Source organism: Mytilus californianus, unplaced genomic scaffold (genome assembly GCF_021869535.1).
Source record: "Mytilus californianus isolate M0D057914Y unplaced genomic scaffold, xbMytCali1.0.p SCAF_75, whole genome shotgun sequence".
Lineage (NCBI taxonomy): Eukaryota > Metazoa > Mollusca > Bivalvia > Mytilida > Mytilidae > Mytilus > Mytilus californianus.
In genome coordinates, this window is record NW_026262729.1 from 553,883 (window position 1) to 578,471 (window position 24,589).

Sequence of the window (24,589 nt, forward strand, 5' to 3'; positions counted from 1 at the left end):
GAATCTAGCCAATCTGTTGTCCTCATTTGCAGCGTTATGCAAGAAAGGACAAAACATAAAGTGCTAATGTTAGATGCTGAAGTTTATAAATTTGCAGAAAAAAAATTAATCTGGTAAAGTATTGAAAATAAACTTGAATCACCTGTAAAAGGAAGGTGCAAGTATGTATACTTTATTCTGATAAACCGCTGAAGATACAAAGGTACACAGAAGAACATAGTCATTATACAATAATACAAAGGTACATATGTTGAGGAAACAAACAATCAATATACTGTTAGTCAAAATACTGACTACTTGTACAAAAAACTTCAAATTACAACTTGTCCACAACATCCATATTGTTATGAGTAATAGCATATAAAAACTGAGACTCAAGCAGAAAAGTCCATTGCAATTGGTCAGTATTTCTTATAGTTTATTATTGGACACCTTCCAGCAAGATGTTTGTCCCTTGCACAGGGATAATGTTACTGCATGACATTCATGTTTTTAAAAACATTTATGGCATGATAGTCAGTTTGAAAAGAATTCCGCTCAAAGCAGTGTGAGGGACTATCTTAAAACTTGCAGTGAGGCAAGAGTTTTTTGGCTCAGTGTTGAAGGCAATAAAAGGGCTGTTCCTTTGATATGTTTTATGCTATGGCTGTGTATGTACTGATTTTGTGTCATGAATGGATACCCCATATCCTTTTCTTCTGTTGTATTTATTCAGAAGTTAATTTATAATAAATTATACATGTTTTATCACCTGAACTTCAACAAATCTGCATTTAATGAAAAAAAGATTTATATTTGTGCCAAATGTATGTGTCTGACACCAGTACTGAGAGATTTTTGAAACATAAAAAATCTCAATGCCTATAGTGCAGCAATTTAAAAAAGCAGCAAGCAGCACGATAATTAATAATTTAGATATAATAATGTCATAATTATCATTTTATTTAACAAAAACAGTGTCAGACAAAATATTTGTTCTCCAGTTGTGTAGACATTTAAATAATATGTGTCAACAATATGAATTTTTAAGACCTTTTTGTTTAATTTCTTTAAGACTATAATTATCTATTAATTTATGTTTTTCTTAGACTAATCTCAATAAAATTACTTTGTTTTTCTTGCATTAATTTTTTTTTTAAATGACTGACATTTTTAACCCTTTATAATATTAATTCTTAATATAAACAGTTGAACACATTGTTTTCATAATACTATGCTAGTTGTGTATGAAAATTTTATAAAAAAAAATTCAAAATATTTTCATAACCTATTGCTTCATAAAAGCTATATTTTAAACCACAAAATTGAAATTATGCACAATACAAAGGTAATACATTCTACACTATAATTTCCACTCCTTTTTTATTGGATTAGAAAATCTTTTTCCATTTATTGCTAAGATCACACAAGCCCATTGAATTAATTAGAACACAAGCCAATTACTTAAAAGCAAAACAAACTAATTACTATGATTAGAAAATAAAAGACACAATTTAATTAGCTTGATGAAGTGAGTTATAGTTCTGAGCCTTGCTGGATGCAAATGATATTCTTTCTTTGAAGTATATATTGCAATACACAGCTAATAGGGAATACAAAAATTCAAAATATTTTTGAAAAAAGATAAAAAAAAAAAGTCACTATCACTTTTATGCTATCAGTATGTTTTAGATTGCTGTCTCATTGACAAACATTGAATAACCCTTAGAATATGAATACAAATATTGTTTCAATGTCGATCCCATTTCCTTTTATTCACATTCAAACTAGGAATATGTAAACATATTTTGTAAAAATGTGATTCAGTTAACCCACATAACTGCAGCTAGAACCATATTATTTATTTTTCAAAGTCAAGAAAAATAATATAACTTTTAATACATTGGCAAACAGCCGGTTCCATAAGAATTTTTTGTGAAATTTACATGTATTGCACACACTATGCCATTTTAGTCTTACTAAGGAGGTTAACTTATTAGAAAATATACCCTCCTTCATTTGTTTCAACGTCCTAGATTCTGACACATATTATTGTAAACAAGCTTGTATACATGTGAATCTTACCAAATATTTTCCATCAGGAGAGAATTTGCAGAGCTGACTTGTCTGACGGAACAGTTCAGAAAAGTTCATATTTGAAAAAGTTTATTTTTTATTAAATGTCATTGGAGATTTAAAGATGTTGAAGTAAAACCAATACACAGACAAGTGTCAACATGTGATTTCCGCCATTTTGAATACACCGCCAAAAATATTCATCCGACCAAAACAGCATCAATGCACACATGCAAAGAGTTTTCCTGCGCTGAAAAGCTTCTTCAAACAAGCGATTCCTCACTGTTATTGTTTTCGCAAGTCCATAACCCACGTGGAGCAAACACAATAGGTCATCAATTTGTTTTTACAAGGAACTTCTACTCACAAAACGGTAATCTTAGGTAATCTTTTTCATCGCACCGGCTGAATTTTGATTGGTCAACCAATTAACCCGTTAATCCTTTCAGTTGAATAAAAAATGAACGGTCACCGAGAAAAATTATCATTTGTCATTCTCATCTCAACACATTAATTAGAACAGGTAAGACAGATCCTACCTTGGATAGTTTTAATCAATGGATTTTATTTTGTGTATTGAAGAGTGCTATATGTTGTGACGTGTTTTCCCGCGGTTGCAACCGGCCATTATTTTATTTACATACCACGTGGTTACATGGAGGCTTCCTTCATTCGGAGTGTTTGTTTATATCTAGTATGGTTTGAGTGTTTTATCATTATCTTTTCATGTTCATAATCGTAAGTAAAGAATTGTTGTCGATACAGTAATAATTTATTATTCATATAAACTTCAAATTGAAAAAATACCACTATTTATTAATGAAGTTTTTATCAAATTATATTTTTTATAGTTCTCAAAAATGCCTGTCATCAAATTTTAATATCTATATATATGAGTTTTTAGAAAGTGGAAGCCTTCTATATAATTTTGTTTTTAAAATCTGTAACTTATTAAGTTGCTGCCATTTGAGGAAACAAAGGCGGCATAAAGCTTATATCTACATTTATTAGATATTGTATTTTGCTGAGGAGGGTTTTTTGGGTTTATTTTTTCTCTAGAATTTCTGTAGGCTAAAGTTTGTAGTTTAAAATTTATTAATTTTTAATTTAAAATTAAAAAGTGTATTGATGAATTTTTATGAAGCTTCATTCACGAAGGAGTCAGCCAATATAAGATGGATATTAGACAGTATAACGGTACCTGTATGACATTGTTGTCACACTTGGGTGGTTATACAGAGCAGTACCATTGGTCTTTCATACTTTCAGCCATTTACTATTTAGTGTGTGGAGTCATTCAAAAATATTCTTTGAAAGTTTTACCTGAGATGATCCATAATGATAATGAATTGAATAGTTGAGGGTAAACACAGCGAATGAAGATAACAATAAGGGTGAATGTTATATTTGACAACTCACATATTTAAGTTCAAGACTTCTTAGAAAGTCAACAGTTGAGATTTATGTTTATATTATTATTTTTTTTTTCATTGCAGATTTGGAAAGTTCACTCATCATCACCCCATAATGTCACAAGCTTCAGTTTCTACTACATGCACACCATCAGGCCCTCCAATGAGCCAGGAAACATTTGAATACCTTTGGAATACTCTGGGAGAGGTCACACAAGAAGGGTGAGTAAATGGACCATTAAATTTCTTGCAGGAATTATTCTTAGAGTTTGATAACAGAATCAGTAATACAGTAAACATCATGTGTAATTATGTAGAATTTTTCTAAAAAACAATGTTAATAGTACTAATAATTGTTAAAAAATATATTTTGAAAGTGATTAATAATTTAGATTTTTATTTATAGGGGATATACAAACATAACATCTAAAGAATCAATTGACTATGCATTCAGTGAAGCTGAAGATGAAACCAGTATATCTGTTGAAAAATACAGGATTACATCCAATGATTCCATTTCAGATTTGGTAAGATATTTTGTATTTCTTTAATTAATCCAATCTCTAAAATATTCTACTTGTAGACCTTAAATTTAAATATATGGCCCATCTTTTGTTATCATATTAAAAGCAAAATTTCTGTTTAAGATAGAAAAAAGAATTTTGGTAATATGTCAAAAATCAACTGTTTGTTGTGATAAGAGCTTTTAATTTTTAGAATATTACCCATGTTGTCAATTTTGTATTAGGAACTTAGTTTTTGCAATAGAAAAATGATTTCAGAATTGTTAAAAGATTACCTGAGATGTCACTTTTTAGTCTTAAAAACTTAATTGGTTAAAAGCAAAAGTGTATTTTTAACATGTCATTTGATGTCTTATAATAAAAAAATGACAGAATTAAAATCAACACAGTGATTAACAGTACAAACATCTTAAAGTTTTCCTTTGTTTGATTTAAAACATGACATTCTCAGCTTGTATGAAGATATACACAACAGAACTCTGTAATTGTTTGTTTACAGTTATGTTTAGTGTTTCTCACTTAATAAATTTGTTTGTATTGGAAGAACAGTTTATCATTGTCAGACATCAGCATATCTCAGTTTGTCCTATCTTATAACAGAATATTGATGAAAGCTAAAAATTGTTTAAAAACCAGCCTTTTATGATAAAATTTGGATATAAAGACTTTAAAGTAGAAAAGAAATTTAAAAATTGATCTTCATATATTGTAAATAAACTGTCAACATTGCCATGCTGTTTTGCTATAAATAGCCACAGGCATTTTTACCTGGTAACCATGACAATGTCAAGCCATTGGTTTTATCAAAGTATTGAGAATGCCTCTGCAACAAATATAGATTATTGGTATTCTCATTTACCCTTATTAATATTAATTCCTAAATTATAATAATGATTTTCTTTTCTTCACCTGAATAAATTTTTACAGGTGAGCTCAGGTAAACCTTTAATGTATTCACATATATATAACAACTGATTAACGTGTATGACAGGTTTGAACAAGTTGCTAATGACAATTGTGAAAAACAAGACTTGACTTGTCTATATTTACTTCATTTACTAAAGTATAAGTCAGTTTATATCAGAGAAATGAATCAGTAGTGACAGAAACTTTTGTGTGGTATTTATTTTCTTGTCTGTGATATATTTATTATTCTATTCCGTCCAAATATGATCAAATTTGAGAGAACTGGATTTACAACCTACCGGGTAAGATCTTCTGTACATGTTTAATTCCAATAGTAAATTGCATTCAAGCCTTAAATATTTTTTTTTATTATTTTCAGTTTTTATTTTGATAGTGAGGATTGAAAACTATACTAATTACTGTTTAGCACTAAGTGAAATTTTTTTTTGTAAATTAACAGGTCTTAATTTTTTTGAAGGAATTTTTCATGAAAACACATGGCTCTGTGGGTAGGTCAGTTAGTATGCTGATCACATAAAATAACTCTGTAAAAGTACCCAGCTTTTTTTCTAATTTTTATTAATTTATAGGGTAATTTATAAATTTATTTTAATGATCACAAATTTATATATAACTTTTAAGTTTACAGATTCAATTGAAGTAAATAAATATTAAATTCCCCTTTGAAATTTTCTTGAAACATCATTCCTAAAAATAACCTAGATTAAGGACACCCTATTATATACCCTGATCTATAAGACAGGTACAAAGGTAAAAAGATTTCTCATTATCACCTAATCATTAAACGATAAAATATTGAAATTTTATGCATCTCTGTCCAGGTGTGCTGTTAAATGATTGGTCAACATAAATAATTCAGGGAAACTAATGCCAGCATCAGTATCAGCAACCCATCTAATAATAGATTAATCAATATAATCAATTTACCATTTGCATATTAAGTGAATTTCCTAAATGGAAACAAGAAAATGGTAAATTATTTATAGATCAGAAATGCTTTCGGCTGATCAGTTGCCGAAACTGTTAGTAAATTAGCATGAAGTGTGATTAATAGATATTCACTTGCATGATGACAATCAGATAATGTAAAAATGATTAAACCAACTTTATGACCAATCTTTAGAATTAATCTGATACTTAATTAATGAATCACGATAGGCGAGGTCCACCCTTCAAACCTAGTCATGCTGTATGATACAGAATGTCCATTTGAGGTAAAGCACCAAAAATAGTTTCTTTGTAATGAAACAATATGTATTTACAATAACAAAAAAAAATAATGAGGTTTTTTTTCTTTTCAGTTGAATCCAATAATTGCTCAAACAACTTCAGCAAGCTCTATGAGCCCTGACAGTCAGACCAATATCATCGGTAGTTCAGCATCCAGTCCTTACAATGATGTAAGTATTGTCATACCTTGAATATATCTGAATACTTACTCTTAGTGTAGGGAATATGATCGTGAAATGAACTAAACCATAGTGAAAAGATTATCAGAAAATTGAAATCAAACCAAAAATGTTTCAATCAACATCATTATAGTATCATAAAACTATTTCAAAAAAAGCGAGACAAAATGTAAACCATATCAATAAGTTCACAGCTGTTGAAATATTTTCTTATATCTTATATTTATTAATGAATATTTTTTTCTTTCAGACAATCACATCACCCCCACCATATTCACCACACACTAGTATGCAGTCACCTATACCTTCTGTGCCATCAAAGTAAGTCATTTAGTCAACAAATTAAAATATTGAAATTCTTTAATGGTAGATTTGTGTATGATATTCTAGTACATAAAACCGTTATTCATCTGGTCGCAGTGGTGCGAAACCAACAAAATAAAATAGGCATTCATGTGTTTTTATTTATATTTATTGGTGTAGAAGAATAAGCCGTAGAAACAAGCTTTAACCTGAAACATTTTAAATCTTATATAGGTAAATACAGGTGATCAGTGGTTTGTGACAAAGATCTAGAAAGGGTCAGTAAAGGGGACATTGAAAATTTTAAATATTTTCCAAGAAAAAGATATTTTTTTGTTCAAGAACAAGGCATAAACTTTCTTAGATCACCAGTTACGAAAACTACATAAATTTATTTATCATAAGTAAAGTGTGAGAGAAATTTCATTAAATTGCCCTCAAAGTACCTCATGGATAATATAAATATTTAAAGTATTGAATTTTTATGGTTGTTTGCCAAACTATTCAATAGAATTGTTATATTTAGGATTTGGAAGTTCATACAATGGACAGTTTTTTTTTTGTGAACCTAACAAAAGCCCTTCCTATAGATCAAATGAAAGTAAACAATGTTGAGAATATTCTTTTACCAATTTAATAGGTCATTACACTATCATAATATTTGAAAATCAATTATCTGTGCTGTTACACAATCTTATAATCCAAAAGTAAACTGTCCAAAAATAGATAATTGAAACTTTTCTGAAATGACCATTTACATTTTGAAAGAGAAAATACGATCTGTTTGAGTATTTTGATCACTTTAGGAAAATAATTCATAGTAATTTTTCTTGCTTTTATCCAATTTCTAATGGCAACATTCCCCACCCAATTTTTTTTCTTCTCTATAAATGAAAGGATATATTGGTAGATATGTCAACTGCATATTTTAAGAAAGAAAAAAAATTAATAGATGAGATCAAACGACAGGATGTACAATATAAGTTTTATTTTACAGCACGGACTATCCCGGAGATTATGGGTTTACAATTTCATTCTCTCAGCCATCAAAAGAGACAAAGTCTACCACATGGACAGTAAGTATCTTAAAACTATTTATAGCTTTATTTCATTCAATAAAGTGAAACTAGATTGTAGTATATTTCATAAAAATAAGAATAAAAACTTCCAATATCTTGATCTGTATCTTTGAATGTTAATATAACTTCCTACGGGTATTATTTTAGATAATATAACTTCCTACGGGTATTATTTTAGATAATATAACTTCCTACGGGTATTATTTTAGATAATATAACTTCCTACGGGTATTATTTTAGATAATATAACTTCCTACGGGTATTATTTTAGATACTACAATGAAAATCCTGCATACATGCAAGTGAATGGTAATAATATTATATTCTCTTTATTTTCAGTACTCAGACTCACTTAAAAAATTATATGTCAGAATGGCAACAACTTGTCCAATCCGATTTAAATGTTTGAGACAGCCTCCACAGGGATGTGTTATACGTGCTATGCCAATATTCATGAAACCTGAACATGTCCAAGAACCTGTAAAGCGATGCCCAAATCATGCCACATCTAAAGAGCACAACGAGAGTAAGTAGTTAAATAGTAAATTGTGGGAAAATATCTTTAAAACTAATTTTATCATTATCTCTTTGATGCTATTAAGTTTAATTTTTTTTTATGTACTATTGACAAAATGAAGACAGTTGAAAAAATGCCTCTAACTGAATAACAGATAAATTGATTTGTAAAAAAATGTGTGACAAAAGATTTGTTCTTAGATAATAAAACATCATTTTAATCTGTAAACAATTTGAAAAAATTAAAATCTTTTTGATCAATATTGATATTTGTTGTTAACAAGTGATTAATAAGATAATTAGTAAGCCCCAGGTAATTAGGTAATGTTTACCTGTATAGGTAAATCACTTCTGACATATCATATTGTTCAAGGATTACCTAGCTTAATCCTTTAACTGGATTTATAGGAAACCAGATTAAAATTGGTTGCCTGGGGAGGGAGCAAAGGGTTCAGGAGACAGAACCATGCTTTCCATCACCGTGCAGTCTGCAAGAACTTAATTACATTATTGCTTTAAGAGGATTAGAAGTATTCATTGAGATAATTGATCTTGTGTCTAGGTTATCTCTCTTGATAATGACAGATTTGTCTGGATGTCAGGTGATAAATTGATATAATTATAACTGTATTATGACGTAACTCTTGCACAACTGTTTTTATACTGAGAGGCATATTAAGAAGATGCAAATATTTACAAACAAATGTAATCTTGTATTTGATAAATTAGTTTTACCAATCTTTCAGTTATTTTAATTTGCATTCGTTTCTTATAGACCATCCAGCTCCAACACATTTATGCAGATGTGAACACAAGCTTGCTAAATTTGTTGAAGATCCATACACAAGTCGCCAGAGTGTTCTAATTCCACATGAGATACCTCAAGCTGGCTCAGAATGGGTCACTAATTTGTTCCAGTTTATGTGCCTGGGGTCATGTGTAGGAGGACCAAACAGGAGGCCTATTCAGATTGTGCTGACTTTAGAAAAAGAGTAAGTTCAATGTCATTCATTCATTTGTACATCACTCAGTAAAATTTGATAGTGTATTATTATAAGAAATATAATAAATTGAATATTAGGAAATCCACTACATTGATCAAAGATAATTAAAAAAAACAAAAACATTTTCAACTTTTTCTAATAGCATATGTAATAGATAGTGGTCAGTTTTTGTGTATTTTGTCTTTATATTAGTAATCTTTTAAAAAATTCAAATTCTTACAATCAAATTTGAATTTTGCAGTAATCAAGTGCTAGGAAGACGTGCAGTAGAAGTGAGAATTTGTGCCTGTCCCGGAAGAGATCGCAAGGCTGATGAAAAGGCAGCTCTCCCACCATCAAAACAGTCCCCAAAAAAAGGTAAACAATACTTCTTGAACTTTAATTCACAAAAATCAAGCTTAATTACCTGAAGCATGAAAATAGATATTGATATTAAGGAAATTATAATTGAAAACTTCTAGTATTGATTGAATTAATGATTACATCCAAGAGTTTATACACAAATTCATTAAATTTATGATAGTTGTTTATAAGGAACCTTTACTTGAAATCAGAGGGAGTAAGAAGGGTTTTTTTTTTTTGTGAAGATTCTTGACTGTTTTGTAATGTGTATTGAGAAACAAAATCTTAAATGCATTATTTTCTCATTTAAGGCAACAAAGTTAATATAATCAATGAAATCACTACAGTAACACCAGGTGGCAAAAAGAGGAAAGCAGAAGATGAACCATTTACATTAACTGTACGAGGACGAGAAAACTATGAAATTCTGTGTCGACTTAGAGATTCCTTGGAATTGTCATCCATGGTTCCCCAGAATCAAATAGACGTATATAAACAGAAACAACTTGATACAAATAGACAGTAAGTAATCAAACACACCCTCATCTGTATACCTTAGTTAATCAAGCACACCAATATGTAAATATGTTAGCCATTGAAACAAGTAGCTATGAGGATTTTACTGAGAAACTCAACCTTTCATAATTTTGCTTGGCAATTAAGATTAAGAAATTTCAGTCATAAGAAGGAATCAAGAATCAATTTTTACATTTTTTGTAATCCAAGAAATAAAGTTGGACAGTTTAATCGTAGAATTCAGATCCAACATGTTTAATGTGAAATTGGATAAATTTAAGCATAACAAATATTCTTTTATTAAAGAGGGTATTAGTTTTGAAAGAAAACTGCTCTTTTCAGTGGCTATTCATTTACCTCAGTGTAGTATAGTATAACCTTAAAACAATATATACACTTTGTTCCTTTCAATGCTTACTTAATTTCTATGCTGGAAAAAACTTCCATTTATGAACATTGTAAAGAATTTTGTATTAAAACATAAAGGTCTTTTAAAAAGATGTTAAAAAAAAATTAATTTTAAATGGAAGATGTTTCCCAACTGTGTACTGTTTGCTTTATCTAACTCTTATGATGTATGTGTGGCAGGGGTGAATTGAGGGAGTCATGGGCTAGGGGAGACAACCTGGATAAAATCTGAAGGGATTGTCTCCCTTTTAAACCATGCACATGTAAGGGTAACTGAAGATTGAGTGGAAACACTGGAATATCAATTGCATAAATTTAGATCTTTTGCATCTATGATTCACAGCAAATTTGACAGAATTTTCTTTTGAATATGTCGTAAGGTGTAATTGAACTTTTTTCAGGCTTTCATTTACGTCAACACCCAAGAAAGCAAAAATTTGTGAAGAGCAGAAATATGAGTATGACATGAAAGATTTTTATCCGAGCATGGATCTTGGCAAGAATTTTCCCTCACTTTTCACCGACAGCCACCTGAATTTTAAGGCCGAGTTTCAGTACTCGACAAACGATTACTATATGGCTGAAGTTTGAATTGATTTATAATTCTTCTTCGCCTAATGGAAGTCGTCATATCGCTAAGCCATTCTACCTGACTAATTGCAGGTGGCTGTCGATGATACTGGCCAGGGAGAACAAAAACAAACTGATGAAGAAGGTGAAACGACCTCAACATCGACCAGGAATAAAATCAAGAACTTGAAGAGAGAAGTTTCCAATTGGTCAAGGAACATTGAGGTTATATAAGGACCTTGCTTTAATGTGGTGCATTCATTTTGGACAATAATTGACATTTATCAAAATCTTTTGATAATACACTGCAGTGAGATCCAGATGATTCCATGGTCCTGAAAGGAAGGATAATTGATATTTCATAAACTGAACTTATCACGTCACCTCCTGCCATTTCACTGATGACCAAGGCAGCAACTAATGTGTTCAACTCATTATCGTTTCATTGTTTGTTGTTGTTAGGTCTCATATTGTTTTGTTTGTTTGTTAGTTAAAAGTTTTTGAGGACATAGATATTTATTTTATAGGGCATGTTTTTAGAGATTTGGTATTTAGAGTTTTAGAGGATAAATTTATATTAGCTACCTGTTTTTGAATGACATAGAATGTCTTTTAGTAAAAAGTATTTGAATCTGTTTCAATGTGAAAGAAATTTAAGACAAGCGTTCTGAATCTCATGTTTGTTTGGTTGTTTGTTTTTTTTCTAAATATAAGCAAAATCTATCAGCTTTTTATCTTTTGCCTAACTATTTGATATTTATTGAATGATGATGGTGTTATCGAGTTACATCTCAAAAGGTTGATTAAGAACCAGATGGTTTTACAAAAAAAAAGATCTTTTAAAGAATTTTTGACATTTTTGAAGATTTTCTTTTCTTCATAGTTATTAAATAGTGCTTACATTTGTAAATAATTTTCTATATAATAATTTTTTTTATTTCTGTCATGTGATATGTCTTTGATATGTGCTATTTGTGTAATATATAATAATTATTTGATATATTTATTTAATTGATGTAAATATTTTAAGGGTTATTTGTGAAATATTGCAAAAGATGTTTCAGTTTATTAACTTATAAATGGCAGCATTTGTATAATGTCATTCAAGAAAATAATAAAGTGATGAAATAAGATATTGTTCTCTATATGTTGAACCAGTTTACCAAGTTGGAAGAAATTGGACAAGATTGGGTTTTACAAGTTCTGGAAAGTCCGTTTCTCTTGTACCACTGTATGTAAAGCAAGTAGCAATCAATCAATCAATCATGTACATTTACATGTAGTGGATGATATGAAGGAGGGTTCAATTACTTTTCTTCTCTTTTGGAGCTTTATCTTGTAATATCATTATTGTCTAGATAATTGGTCAGATTTAATAGTTAATATAAAAATAAGAAGATGTGGTATGTGACTACTCTCCACCAGAGACCAAACGACATAGAAGTTAACAACTATAGGTCACTGTACAGCCTTTAGCCATGAGCAAAATCCATACCGCCATCTATTAAAGGCAAAATGCTAATGTAAAACAATTTGAAAGTTCACTTATTAGCCATTGAGACAGATCTTGGGGGGAAAATATAGTAGAACATGAAATGAGAGATTTGAGACAGCAATATGAATTAAACAAGATTTGGGGTATACATCAATGAGACAGCAACCCAATGACAAAAATAACCAAAAAATATCTTAGAGGTCATACAACTAAAAAAAAAACTTGCTAGATGAAAAGATGATTTGGTTCGCCTTTCAATTTGGTCAGATTTAATAGATAAACCTGTTTTGACATCATCAAGTTAGCCCAGACATGGAGACAAATCTTTGGGAAAAATATAATAGGGCATGTAAAAAAGAGGTTTGGGATATTACCAATGATACAGCAGCATGAGTTAAACAAGATTTAGGGTATATGTCAATGAGACAGCAACCCAATGACAAAAATGACCTTAAGACATCTGGAGAGCAAAATAAGGTCTTCAATGATACTAATATTATTCATAATATATGGTCTAGGTCATTCACACCAACAAAGTAATAGTCTTCACTCTAATAATGGTTCGGCAGTGTAGATCAGAAGTCCGGTGGACTCCTATTTGGCTTGTTGGAGATCAACCCCAGTTTGTGTTGGTGTTCCTGTTGCTCAGTCTATAGTTTTTTATGGACTTGTTTATCTCTCATCGTCTTTTTGATTTTGTCCATAGTTTGTCAGTTTCCTTTCGACTTGTGAGTTTTGAATATTGCCTTGGTATCTTGTGCCTTTCCCCTCTTTTACTCGGTGAATATTTTTAGATCACAAGTTTTTGTCATTGTTTAAGGAACAGCCTGTTCATATAAGAAAAAGGAAATGTACTTTGATTGCCAATTGAAAATTGTCTAATTGATGTGGATGTAAGGAGCTATAGGTCTCTGATGGCCTTTAACAATGAACAAAACCCATGCCATATATTAAGCTTTAAAAAGCCCCGATATGAAAAATTGTGAAATAAGTCAAAAGATCCAAATGGCTATATTTCATAAATGTTGCTTTACTTGACTAAATGACATTTCCGAGTTAAGTTAGGGTACTAGCCGACAGCTAATTGCGATGGTATGTTGGGGGAAATTACAAATAAAACTTCTCGCACAAAAATGTTCAAAAAAACCTTTTAAAACATGAACATTTAAATCAATGGAAATGAAAGTAGTCCATCATATTCAGTACTAGGTACAGGCACTTTTCATCGGACATAGTTGGGTTAGAAACACCTTTTAGGATACACTATTGTATGATGTGAGAGTTCTAAATCACACCAAACACAAAGTTAATTGTACTATTTGAATATCAGTATGTAATGAAAAATATGCAAAATAAGTCAACCAGGATAAAGGTTGGGGGAGTTAAAACTACCAAAAGTTGTTTTTACTTGATTTATGACGTACTTGTTAAAAATTACTCCTTGAGTGATTCAAGTAAATGGTTGAATACCCACTCATTTATGACTCATTTGATCCAATAGAGATTTCAGAGGAATTAACCACAATTGACCACATTCAATGTGAAATACTACCACATTTCAGAGGGAACTAACCACAATTGGCAGCATTCAATGTGAAATACTACCACATTTCAGAGGGAACTAACCACAATTGGCAGCATTCACTGTGAAATACCACATTTCAAAGAGAATCAACCACAATTGGCAGCTTTCACTGAAATACTACCACATTTCAGAGGGAATTAACCGCAATCAGCAGCTTTCACTGAAATACTACCACATTTCAGAGGGAATTAACAGCAATTGGCAGCTTTCACTGAAATACTACCACATTTCAGATGAAATCGACCACAATCAGCAATATTCACTGAAATACTACCACATTTCAGAGGAAATAAACCAAAATCGGCAGCATTCATTGTGAAACACAACCATTAAGAGTTATTTTCAACTTAATCGCCTTGTGTTTACAAATTTGTGCAAAGGAAGTTGTCACAGTATATTGAATAAACATCCATGTTCTAGCTGTGAGTGTGTATTCATAGAAAATGCATAGCCAACTGGACAGATCCTTTGTACAGTTCACACGAGATTTCCAGATAACCATTTTCTATGCTTCAGTCCCAAAACTTGTAGATAGAATCTTTGGCAAGGCCAAGGCCATGTAACTCTCTTTCTCTCTCTCTCTGCAATCAAAGATACTAGAAAAATAATTTTAAATCTAGTTATAATTTTACAGATATCCAACAAATTACTTCTTCATATTATTAACCTTCAAGATAAGTCCAAACTTGTGCAGATTTTGGTCAGTGAAATAAGCGTACAGGATACATCTTGTGTGAATTACTTTAACTTGTGTGAAGCACCTGCCTTAGACGAGTTATTGAAAATTTGAACCCTTTTTAGATCACAGACAGAATTGATCATGTATGCTTAGGACCAATTAATTACATTCTGTAAATTATTTTTTTTACTTGTACATTGATCTAATTGCCAAGAAATCCATATATTTAATTATTGATGAATCTTAATGGGGATTGAGCTATAAATGGAACTGTATTAAATATTCTATTCTCCTTATGACTTCCTGGTTCTCTTGTTTTGGATGATACTTCTGTATTCACAGACCAGGAAGAGGGTGATTTATTTATAGATATTTACACCATTGATAAGTAAGGAGTTCGTATGCCACGATATTCCATTGTTCCCGTCATAAACTATACAGAACATGAATACCACAAATTTTGTAATATCAGATTGCTTCCTAGAACAGGAGTAATTGATGAATCTTTAATGGTGTACATTATTGTTCGTTTAATTGTATTCATAGAAAATATCGATAATGTTTTAATTGAGACATATTCTATTCTACTAAAGTCCTGCAGCTGGCTTGCATTTCACAAAAGTTTATACAATTTTAGATTAGTAATCATTTTTAAATTTACAAATCGCCAAAGGTGGGACTGTTGTGACATTGTATAGACACCTGTCTATTGACTGTATGATGCCTTTTGGTTATTGACGTCATTGGGTTGCTGTCTCATTGACATAAACTCCACATCTCCTTTTATTGATATACATTGACCTTGTAAGTCTCTCTGTGTGTCTGTCCATAACTTTCAATACATATTACTCGGCTTCTGTATTACAGAAATATTTCCTGTTTAATCTGGAACCTTATATTGTTGAGTTGTACATGTACGATGTTATAAACCATTTTCAGATCTGCAGTCTGCAGGGCTTCAAAATTGATTTTGGAGGTAAAAGTTTCAAAGACTTCATGTATATGTATTTACAAATCAAAAGTTCAAGGTCCTACTTTGGAACGAAAAAGTCAGGGACCTTAGAATTTTATTTTTTTGAACCCCCGAGTGATGGGAGTTTTTCATCCATGTCTAGTACTGAGTATTATTGCGGGTTTTTAAATAGCAGCTAAGCATCTGTTGACATTTACAGTATTTTAATTTCTTTTGCAGATCATCGCCAACAACAGCAAGGGTGGTTACTCTTCCTACTCACGACAACACCCCAATAACTATACAGAGTGACAATCGGCAGACGACACTACCATTCACTGCAGACTTAAATGGTCAGGTGACAAGTTCACAAAATGGTGTAGTGGAAAGTCATGGAAATATTAAAGAAGAACTGATGGCTAATGGAGATCATTCAATATCAAAGTATGTTCAAAAAAGATATACTGTAGATTCAGAAGTTTTTGCGATGTTTTTATTATTGTTAAAATTGCAATGAGATCGGTTTCAAAAAAATAAAAGACTCACATTTTGATTATTTATACCATTATTTTTGCACATCAGCATTTCCTGACATCGCAATAATTAATCTCTCATCCATGACCTATTTTCATCAATCGCAATAATAAATGCATGCAAAAATTTCTGAATTTAGAGTACTGTGGGTTCATTATTTATATCCATGTGGTACTTATTTTGGTGGATTTCATGGGGAAAGGTTAACCAATAATGTAAGTGTAAAACAAAATTCAAATTTACTACAAGCTGGTCATAGCAAATTTTTTTCACATTATTTTTTTCCAGTCTCATAAGGTGGTACATAACACTACAGGGAGATAACTCTGTAAAAATCAGCTGAACGTTTTAATCACGTTTTATTGTTAAGGAAATATTAAGCTTCTCAATGATCAAAGTTAGTGTTTGTCAAACTGCTATATATCCTATGAAATTTTTTCGATAAAGTTTGTGGTTCAAATTTTTTCAAATTTTTATACGACCGCAAAAAAATTTTTGTGGTCGTATATTGGTATGACGTTGGCGTCGTCGTCGTCCGGCGTCGTCCGAAGACACATTGGTTTTCGCACTCTAACTTTAGTTTAAGTGAATGGATCTTTATGAAATTTTACCACAAGGTTCAATACCACAAAAGGAAGGTTGGGATTGATTTTGGGGGTTATGGTAATAACAGTAAAGGAATTAGGGGCCAAAAAGGGGCCAAAAATAAGCATTTTTGTAACTTCCAGACATAACTTGTGTGTTAGTGTATGGATCTCTCTGACATTGTACCACAAGGTTCCATATCACTAAAGGAATGCTGGGATTGATTTTGGGGGTAATTGCCTCCAAATTTTAGGAATTAGGGGCCAAAAAAGGGGCAAAAAACAAGCATTTTTCTAGTTTCATGACAATAACTTGTGTGTAAGTGTATGGATCTTTCTGAAATTGTACTACAAGGTTCCATATCACAAAGGGAAAGCTGGGTTTGAGTTTGGGGGTAATTGCCCTAAACGTTTAGGAATTTGGGGCCAAAAAGGGGCCAAAAAACACATTTTTTTCTAGTTTCCAGACAATAACTTGTGTTCAAATGTATGGATCTCTCTGAAATTGTACTGCAAGGTACCATACCACAAAGGGAAGGCTGGGATTGAGTTTGGGGGTGATGAATCATAATGGGGGTTCAAAAAATTTTGGGGGGGGTTTTATTTTTTTTTCCTTTTTTTTCTTTTTTTCCTTTTTTGTTTCTTTTAAAATTTTCCATTTTAAGTTGGTTATTTCTGATTTATATTTAAAATCAAATAATAATGATATGGTAGGAGATACACACCAAACAGGATGTGTAAATTATTATATAATAAGTATTGTGCAATAGCAAGAAATTTTCAATTGCACAGTATTGCACAATAGCAAGAAATCTTCAATTGCACAGTATTGCGCAATAGCAAGAAATCTTCAATTGCACAGTATTGCGCAATAGCAAGAAATATCCAATAGCACAATATTGCGCAATAGCAAGAAATTGTCAATTGTACAGTATTGCGCAATAGCAAGAAATATTTAATAACACAGGATTGTGCAAAAGAAGATACTTCCTATAAATTGCTTATTTCTTGACCAATTTCAATGGGGTTTTATTCTTGATTTCATGGGGTTCTTTAATATGCTGAATCTAACCGTGTATTAAGTTTTTGGATTTTGGGCCCCGTTTTTAAATTGGTCCACATTGAGGTCCAAAGGGTCCAAAATTAAACTTTGTTTGATTTCATCAAAAATTGAATTATTGGGGTTCTTTGATATGCCGAATCTAACTGTGTATTTTGATTCTTAAATTTTGGTTCCGTTTTCAAATTGGTCTACATTAAGGTCCAAAGGGTCCAAAATTAAACTTAGTTTGATTTTAACAAAAATTGAATTCTTAGGGTTCTTTGATATGCTGAATCTAAACATGTATTTAGATTTTTGATTATGGGCCCAGTTTTCAAGTTGGTCCAAATCGGGGTCCAAAATTAAACTTTGTTTGATTTCAACAAAAATTGAATATATGGGGTTCTTTGATATGCTGAATCTAACCATGTATTTAGATTTTTTATTTTTAGGCCCCGTTATCAACTTTGTCCACATTGAGGTCAAAAGGGTCCAAAATTAAACTTTGTTTGATTTCATCAAAAATTGAATTATTGGGGTTCTTTGATATGCCGAATCTAATAGTGTATTTAGATTCTTAATTTTTGGTTCCGTTTTCAAATTGGTCTACATTAAGGTTTAAAGGGTCCAAAATTAAACTTAGTTTGATTTTAACAAAAATTGAATTCTTAGGGTTCTTTGATATGCTGAATCTAAACATGTATTTAGATTTTTGATTATGGGCCCAGTTTTCAAGTTGGTCCAAATCGGGGTCCAAAATTAAACTTTGTTTGATTTCAACAAAAATTGAATATATGGGGTTCTTTGATATGCTGAATCTAACCATGTATTTAGATTTTTGATTTTTGGGCCCCGTTATCAACTTTGTCCACATTGAGGTCAAAAGGGTCCAAAATTAAACTTTGTTTGATTTCATCAAAAATTGAATTCTTGGGGTTCTTTGATATGCTGAATCTAACCATGTATTTAGATTTTGGATATTGGACCATAATAGGTGAATGTCCAATTTAAAATTTTTAAGTTCTTAGACCACATTCAATCTGTGTTAGAAACCTATGCTGTGTCAAATATTTAATCACAATCCAAATCCAAAGCTGTATCAAGCTTGAATGTTGTGTCCATACTTGCCCCAACTGTTCAGGGTTCGACCTCTGCGGTCGTATCAAGCTGCGCCCCAGCGAAGCATTTTATTATATTTTTGTCAAAGGGTCAAAGTAAATATTTTGTCAAAATTTTATGAAAATTAAACGAGCCAAATTAATTTTAGTCAAGGTGTTTGGTACCACCTTAAATCTTTTGCGATAATAAGTTGGTTTACAGTAAACAACATGACTCTTATTGTTACACTGAAATATTATTTCTTAAGTAGGATTTATGAAAAGGGAAAAGAAATGTGCTGACATTGCTTTTGTTTAAAGAAAAAAGGAAACCCAAACAATTGAATTAGTTCTAAAGATCATACTGCATGACTAAGAAAATGTTTATTTCCATTGGGCAGTCTATCTTAAATTTTAAATTGGTTTGACTTCTTCTTTTATTTTGAAACTGTTTGTCTATCATAAGCTAATGTCATTGATGTTGCGTAGAAAAGTATCTATGGTCTTTTAATTTGGGCATCTCAATCTAGCCCTTCTACGAAAATACGAATATTTTATTAAACCAATTATTGGCCCATAAAAGGCATGTTACATATAATGATAAGTAAAAAAACAATAATGATAATGCTTATGATAATATGGATTTATTTATAGCAGTTGTTTCTTATTGTGAAATTTATAACAAATTACCTCCACAGTGTTGCATATTTAATATTCATGTTCACAAGAAAAATAGAAATCTTTTATGAGATTGAAGCCATAGCTTTCATTTTCAAAACCATAATTAATATATAAGTATTCCTGCTGACTTTGTCCATCTATCCAATATATATTTATTGATTCATACTTTATATTTTATATGTTTTGATGTTTTCTAGTTGGTTGACTACCCTTGGTTTATCAGCGTACATAGATAACTTCCATCAGCAAAATCTATTTACAATGGAGCAACTCGATGATTTTACTGTTGAGGTAAGTAATTCTACTTTTTACTGTAACTTAAATTGATTGTTGTTTGTTCATTATCCTGTGGCAAGTATTTCATGCATATACAGTACACTTTAACCACTTCAAAATGAGGACAATGTTTAATACGGCAAGAAATTTTACCTTTTAAAAGGATATATTGATCCTCTTGAATAGATTTTTGGTAGGCACATAAAGATGAAAAAGGCTGCAATGCATTGAAGGACTTGAACATTGATAAGGCCAAGAATCATGTGTTCATGATTTTCTGACCAACCACATAGTATGGCTACAACCATAGTGTTTGTGATGATTTCTTCAAAAACCTTACTGCAGCCTATCATTTGTTGTAACTGATAACATTTGTAATCAAAATTTGTGACAGAAACCACTTACATTTTGTTCATTGACAAATTGCAAATGTTGAACATTTATATGATACCAAAACCAGACGCAGTAAATACACCATTTTCTTTAATTCTGTTCACAGGATTTGCAAAAGATGAGAATAGGAACAAGCCACAGAAATAAAATCTGGAAAGCTCTGGTAGAATTTCATAGCGAGTCTATTACTATTAGTGATTCACAAAGTCTGCAAAGGGACGTCAGCACTGCATCCACCATCAGTATGACATCACAGGCCAGTATCTCACAGAATTCACAAAATTCAACGTATTGTCCGGGATATTATGAGGTTACCAGATATACATTCAAACATACAGTTTCCTATACGAAATTGGATGAAAGAAGTCCAAAAAGGGCTAAAGTAGACTGATATGCAATATGAAGACTTATGCCATCACCAAACTAGGCTTAAGATTATTGGTCAGTCCATTACTGTGTATTGGACTGATATATAGATCAAATGCAATATGGTGCACTAATCAATGTCTGAATGTAGACATTTTAATCTGATATTTTGTTAGACCGCCTGTTTTTAGAACAAATATAAGATTTTGTCATGTGACCCGTATGGACCAATTATTGATTTCAACTGTTTTTAGACAAATCAAGATTTTTGTTGTGTGACCAGTATGGACCAATTATTGATTTGAAATGGTTATTTATTAAACTGATGATGATGATACTTGCGTGTAAATGTTTCTTTTTCTTTAAATATTGTAATTTTTCTATTACAGTTTAAGATTAAATTTCATACAAAATGTTAAAGCAAGACCACTTTATCTTCAAAGTGTTTCGCAGATTTTCTTACTAAGGGTCAGCTTTATTTAGGTATCAACAGGGGCTATTTTCAAAACTGGTAGCTTTTTTAAGTAAAACTTATAATTTATTCAGGTTGTATGAAGTAGACTTTCTTTAGTTGTTCAGCTGGTATTATGGTGGGACTACTTCATGCAAAACAGCTACATATATGTTTATAAAATAATCTTTGAAGGCCACTGAATCAAACATTCAAAGCCTTGATGTCTTACTATTTTTACTGTTAACAATCTATTTATAACACTAATTATGCTTCTAATAAATTTAACAATAGGTGCTTAGACATAACACTTAAGATTGTTATTAAAATGGCCTTTAAATTTGTGTCCATTCTGGTTGTTATTGTTGATAGAGAAAACAAAGGAAATGCCGTTTTCTGAATGTTGTTGATTATATATATATATTTATATGCATTTTGTTTGTTGTTCTGCTGAGATCAAGTTCAGGGTAGAATTTCTGCAATTGTATTGAGAACATATTATTCATTTCAAAATTCCCACAAAAATTCCATAGTAGGGATTTCATATGAGGCTCAGTATGTCATTTGCAAAGATTGTTGTCATTAATAACTGCCATGTAGCATTTTGCAGAAGAACTACTCTGAGCTAGTGTGAGTTATAACAATAATAGTGTTCAAATTTTATGATAAAACTATGTGTTCAGAATAATCATTTAAACATCGAACTTTAAAAAGTGTTCAACATTAGATTCATTTGCATTCATGTATATCATTTAGTGTTTTTAACTGCTGATTTTGCAACAGTGCTATAAATTGAATCAAATATTTTGCAAAATGGGGATTCATTATTTCCCTCATAATTTCATTAATTAGTATTGTCCACCTTTTGTCCACTAAAGATGCTTATTAATTGATTCAAAAAAGATTTTTTTTCATCTGTTAACGAAATTGGCAAAATTTGTCAAAACACATTCTTTTATAAGAAGAAGGGAAATTACTCCAATACTTTTTGTATATAATAATCAATTAATACAACATAAACAGATGGATTTATTTGAATCATCCATTTGTTTTTAAAAAAAATTTAAATTCCAGTGATGAATTTTGTTTCTTCAAAGGAAATTTTACTTCATTATCATTCCATTTTCTACCATTGTAATTCATTCTGTTTCCGTCCAAATACATTGTTCTTTTGTTCATGCAACTACAAATGAGTGGCTATTTATCTGTTTAATTAAACACTTCCAGATTATTTATTTACCCATCTCAGTATTTGTTTAATTAGATCAAATGTTCAATTTATTCTTTTAATTTTAAAAATGAATATAGTATCTTAAGTTTTATTAATTTTTTTTTAAAACATATGGACATTTATTTTAAAGAGTTCATCATCAAGTTTGGATTTCTTTATGAAAAAAAATGCAGATGTTTCCTGACATATAGAAACAGATAAATAGCAAACTACTAGGAACAAAATAGCAATTATAACTACAAAGGGAGATAATTAGAAATTATATCTACAAGGGAGATAAGAAGGAAAAGCAAAATATTGTAGTTCATATTTAAGTTTGCAATTGTATTTATTGAAAGCTTTGTTCTTGTTTTTTTTTAATGTTATTGATAATATTTTACTTGTTTTTTTGTTTGTCAAATAAGTATCATGCATTTTTTAATACCTTGTACAGTTTTATATCTGTTTTGAAGAGTGTTGATGTATAAGACTATGTAAATTTTATGTGTGTTAACCAATATTTAAGAAACATTTTAATAAGTTGTAATATAAGATTGACTATAATACATTGGTCAGATATATGGAATGCTGATTACAGGGGCAGTAACATCAGATTAGAGATTTTTCTGTTTGGTTTTATTCCAGTGTTCATTTCTGTTAAACAGTTTTTCCTATGATTTATGGAAAAGACATGAATTTAGAGTGCAGTATAAACAATCAAGATATCTTATTGACATACCGTAATATGTTGGTATTTTTTTGTTTTTTTAATAAGAAAGTCTGCATGCAAATTCTCATATAATTGTGGTTGTACTACCGTGTGTGCTCAATTTTTTTTATCTTTGTTAGGTCAAATGTTTACTGAAACTTTCCTAGTGTTTCTTGTGAGCATGAGGTTTTATTCTATTGGTTACCTTATAAAAATCATTTAATGGCTTATCTATAATCCAAATTAAGTGATGGCATTTCTCAAAATGGCATCTACAGAAAATTGGTTGAAATTTCAAAAGAGAAAGTAAAAATGCGTTTTTCAATGTGGAGAGCAGAGTAGGTGAGAATATTCTCCTTATTTTGAATTCTGGGTTTTTTTATTACATACTTGTTATAAGATGTTTCAACAATACTGTATACCATTTCACTAAGAGCTCTCATAATGATATTATGAAAAAAACATTCACATTTATAATTTACTGGAATAGTTTTATTGGCTGTTGAACAGCATGAGACATAAAATTAACATGCATGTAACTCTTTTATGTGTTTTATGAAACGGTATCCTGGAGATAGAATTTGTGGGACCTCATGAAACTGATCATGTCTTAAACATTGGAAACCAAATCACTAGACCTCATCACACTGGTCATTCATATTTTTCACTTTAGAAACACACAACAATTGCTTAAACTTAGTGATTTCTTATATAAACAATTAGTAAACCTGGATGTCTTAATGGTTATTGGGGGGTAGGAGGGTTTCTCATTGTTATATCCTGATCTCACTTATTCATAGCATCTTGATATCTTTAATTGGGGAAGATTTTTCATTCAATAAAAAAAAAGTTCCATGTAATTTATGTTTATGGTAATAAGGTTCAATTTCTTTTAGGATTTCCAGAAGATTCACACTAAACATTTTGAAAATTTAATCAAAAATCCATTTTAACTTTTAAATCTTTATTGGCAAATATTTGTAAAAAAAATTTTAGTTGCTAAATTCCAAAATACAATGTAACTAAAAAAATCTTATTTTTTCTTAGGAACTCTATTCTTTAGTTAAACCTAATAAATGAAGCTTTATATTGTTAGGAACTAAACCGTGACTTGTATGAATAACCAGTGTTAATTTGTTGATATAAAGGGTGAGTGCAAGATATCATTCTGTTACAGAAATCCATGTTCATATAAATCAGTTTGTTATTTGTGCTATGAAAAAGCATTATACAAATAAAGTATCTTTTATACAATTAATTTCTGTTTTATTTGGGCAATCAATTGTACATGCTAGTGAAGATGACTGCAGGACATTTTAAAATGGTTTTTCTGTTATTTTAGTTGCTTGATATTTAAGTCTGTTACATAAAAAGTTTTTTGAGCCACTTGATGTTTCTTAACCCTTACTTTGCTGGTCCAATCATTTGACGGTTTTGGTGTCATTTTGAGGTTTTTGGCCTACAACATTG

At 30.6% G+C, this 24,589-nt stretch overlaps 2 protein-coding genes across 11 annotated transcripts in view; one reads left to right on the top strand and one right to left on the bottom strand.

The window, feature by feature from the left end:
- The window catches only part of LOC127710376 (WD repeat-containing protein WRAP73-like), a 58,010-nt gene extending 55,420 nt beyond the window's left edge, over positions 1–2,590 (bottom strand). Inside the window, exon 1 of the mRNA XM_052216203.1 lies at positions 2,065–2,590. Within this exon, the coding sequence (XP_052072163.1) occupies positions 2,065–2,133 (69 nt within the window). The 5' untranslated portion in view covers positions 2,134–2,590. The remainder of the gene's footprint in view (positions 1–2,064) is intronic.
- The window catches only part of LOC127710373 (cellular tumor antigen p53-like), a 45,722-nt gene extending 21,349 nt beyond the window's left edge, over positions 1–24,373 (top strand). For 3 of the 10 annotated variants that reach the window (XM_052216193.1, XM_052216196.1, XM_052216199.1), the window contains exons 2-13: positions 3,552–3,689; positions 3,874–3,994; positions 6,220–6,318; positions 6,578–6,648; positions 7,628–7,706; positions 8,049–8,235; positions 9,001–9,217; positions 9,471–9,586; positions 9,883–10,093; positions 16,017–16,220; positions 19,912–20,005; positions 20,490–24,373. In XM_052216193.1, the coding sequence (XP_052072153.1) occupies positions 3,552–3,689; positions 3,874–3,994; positions 6,220–6,318; positions 6,578–6,648; positions 7,628–7,706; positions 8,049–8,235; positions 9,001–9,217; positions 9,471–9,586; positions 9,883–10,093; positions 16,017–16,220; positions 19,912–20,005; positions 20,490–20,774 (1,822 nt within the window). In that variant the 3' untranslated portion in view covers positions 20,775–24,373. The other 7 variants (XM_052216198.1, XM_052216194.1, XM_052216195.1 and 4 more) reach the window with 7 other exon arrangements.
- The last annotated feature ends 216 nt before the right edge of the window (positions 24,374–24,589 follow it).